Consider the following 2808-nt stretch of genomic DNA (forward strand, 5'->3'; position numbering starts at 1 on the left):
TGCAAATTAGCAGAACTGTATTATGCAGCAGTAACTTTCTTAGCCATAATCACTTTATTAATTATGGGCTGAAAACGAAAGAAAATACTTCTTTATGGGCATATGCACAGGTAATAAAAGGAAAGTCAAAGAATCCCCTTTTATGTGTTAACATCACTTAATGCTTATAGTTAAAAAAAAATAACAACAACAACAACAAGAGACAGTACCTGCCAACTTAATTCTATGTCTTCCTCTTCTGATCCTAACGTGAATGTTACATCTATAAAATGTTATTCACAGATATGTTAATGAGAGAATTTATTACTGTGACTTTTAAGGACACATGCAAGTCTATCTCCATTCCTGACTATTTCAATAAAACAAAAGTCACAGCAAAAAAGCATTTCAGAAGGTTGAGGCAGTTTCAGGAAGAAGAAGTTAGAAGTATAAAGAAAGATAGCAAAAGAAAAATAGTTACAAGAAATGGATATTATAACTGGGTCTACCCACCAGTTTTTTCAAAATAACATTTAAGCATTGAAAATTTTTCAGAGATATTCCCGAACTTACCACCCTTATTTTTGCACACAAAAATAAAATTGTCATTACTTTTTGGCTCTCGTGGAGCACTGTCAATAATACCAATACCACTTGTTTCTTTTTTTCCAGTTGCTGGCTTTCTTGCTCCCTCCTATTGGAAGAAAAAAAAAAACTTCAGAAAATGTATTTATTCACTCATGCCCCCACTCATTAGCTCATTCATAAGACTACAAACATTCACTGTGTTTATCAAACCATATGGAAGGAGAATCTAAAAATAGAAATGGAAGAAAGATTTTTCACCTATATTCAAGTCGTGGTAGAAATATATGAAAACAAATAAGAAAAGTATAACTCATGAGTTCTACAATTAAAATAAATAAAGTACAATAAGGGCACAAAGGAGAAAACAGTCAATTCTGCCTGGGAAGCTCAGGAAATGCTGCAAATATAGGGGCATATTTTGAAAATTTGACAAAGTACAGAGTGAGAGTGTGAAGGGTTTCTAGACAGGGGAGTGTGAGCAAAAGGATGACAAATGAGGGCTACGAAAGTCATGTGGTAAAACTGCAACTAGTTACAAGGAATTAGATCAGAAGTCAAAATGGGAGAATGAGGCCAAATCAAAAAGACACGTGTCACGATAGAATGTAAACTTTCCCCTTAAGTAATGAAATCCACTCAATAAGCAGATGATTCAGAGCATCACAAATATGTTTTAGAAAGGTCACTTTGGTAGCAATGTAAAGATAGATGAATGTAGCGGGGTGAAACCGGAAAAGAGCATTTCAAAATCATAGGTCAGAAAGTGAATTATGGGGGTAAGCAAGTAGAAAATATGAATTTGGTAAGTGACTGGACTGGTGATTTCAGGGAGGGCTGGAGTGCAGGACTTGTCCTAATTCAATGTTTCAGTGCTATTTACTAGGTGTTATTTACTAGAACGGGGAAGCCAGATGAGAGAGTCAGGAAAGAGTCCGGGAAGGGTCAAGGATAATGTCTTCAGTTTGGGACTTATCAAATATGAGGCACTCAGAGGACATAGAAGACAGATCTGGATACATACTTTTGCAATAATAATAGATGACTTTACTCAGGAAAAGCATATGCTGTTAAGAACATAAGTCTTATAAGATATACTAAACTGGTAGAATTAAATAATGCAAACTTGTACCCTGAAACTTGGAAAATGAAAACAACAGGAAGAAATAAACCCATGGGATTCAATTTTTCAGTTTAATACTTCAACATTTTTTTAAGGATATAATATATACTTTTATCAATACATGCAAATATTTATTTCTGGATATTATGGTAGTGTGCATTTTTAAATTGAATGAAAACATTTAATTCAAAAACACCAATTCGAGATGTTGCAAGAAAACTTTCTTTTAATAATTAATCTTAAAAGTTTTAACTTGCAAAAGAGAAATGCCTATGCTATTAGAGAATTATGAGGCATTTTTAAGTACTAACTATCATGATGTAAGAAAGAAATGTAAAACCCTATCTTGAAATTCACATGGTTTTTCCCTGTCAACAACATACTAATAACTCTGCCTATTTTTGCCTTCTAGGATGGTAGCTAAAAATTGGAGAAAGGATCTAGTATAAAAAAATGCTATGATTATCCAAGTTGAAAATTTAAAAGTCTTCCAATACATCTATGATTGTCAAGTAGGACCAGATATTCACAGGAAGAAAGAAGAAAGGGACTAAAAACTCAAGGCGACAGGATTCCTGAATTTTAGAGATGAAAGAATTTATGTGCAAGTTTTGACAACAATGAATACTGAAGTTAATAAAGCCTCTTCAGAATAATAAAATATCCCCATTGCTGGAGATATTTTTAAAAGTAAGAAGTGATCTTCCAGAGATAATTTTGTATACTCTGTTGGCAACCTTTCCTTCCTTAGGATTCTATGATATTAGGCAGTTTATTTCAGAAAACAATCATTAATTTTGATTGCATTCATTGGATGTGTACATGTGGTGTCCATTACAGAGATACCATGAGCACAAGATCAATTGGAATAGCCACAATAAATATTGATTCATTTATTTCTTAAGAGGGGTGTAACTTACAATCTTATCTCTCATTTAGTGGATGCGGATTAAGAAATCTTTTATGTAGCCAGAAATTGTAATTTTAGTTAATGAGAAGATAAATATAATGCTTACTATTTAAGTTCCCTTTTTATTTTCAAAAAGTTCTCAAACAGCTACCAAGATTATATCAAATAGTAAGATAAATTAGTTAAGTAAGTTGAGACTATACCATATACT

The 2808-nt window shown here is 32.7% G+C and overlaps 1 protein-coding gene across 1 annotated transcript in view; it reads right to left on the bottom strand.

The window, feature by feature from the left end:
• Nucleotides 1–2808, bottom strand: part of LOC105823664 (ankyrin repeat domain-containing protein 30A-like) — a 69555-nt gene that overhangs the window by 34831 nt on the left and 31916 nt on the right. Inside the window, exon 8 of the mRNA XM_012660910.1 lies at nt 553–673. Coding sequence (XP_012516364.1) covers nt 553–673 — 121 coding nt within the window. The remainder of the gene's footprint in view (nt 1–552; nt 674–2808) is intronic.

The sequence above is a fragment of the Propithecus coquereli genome, unplaced genomic scaffold (assembly GCF_000956105.1).
Source record: "Propithecus coquereli isolate 6110/MARCELLA unplaced genomic scaffold, Pcoq_1.0 Scaffold69, whole genome shotgun sequence".
NCBI classification, from domain to species: Eukaryota; Metazoa; Chordata; class Mammalia; order Primates; family Indriidae; genus Propithecus; species Propithecus coquereli.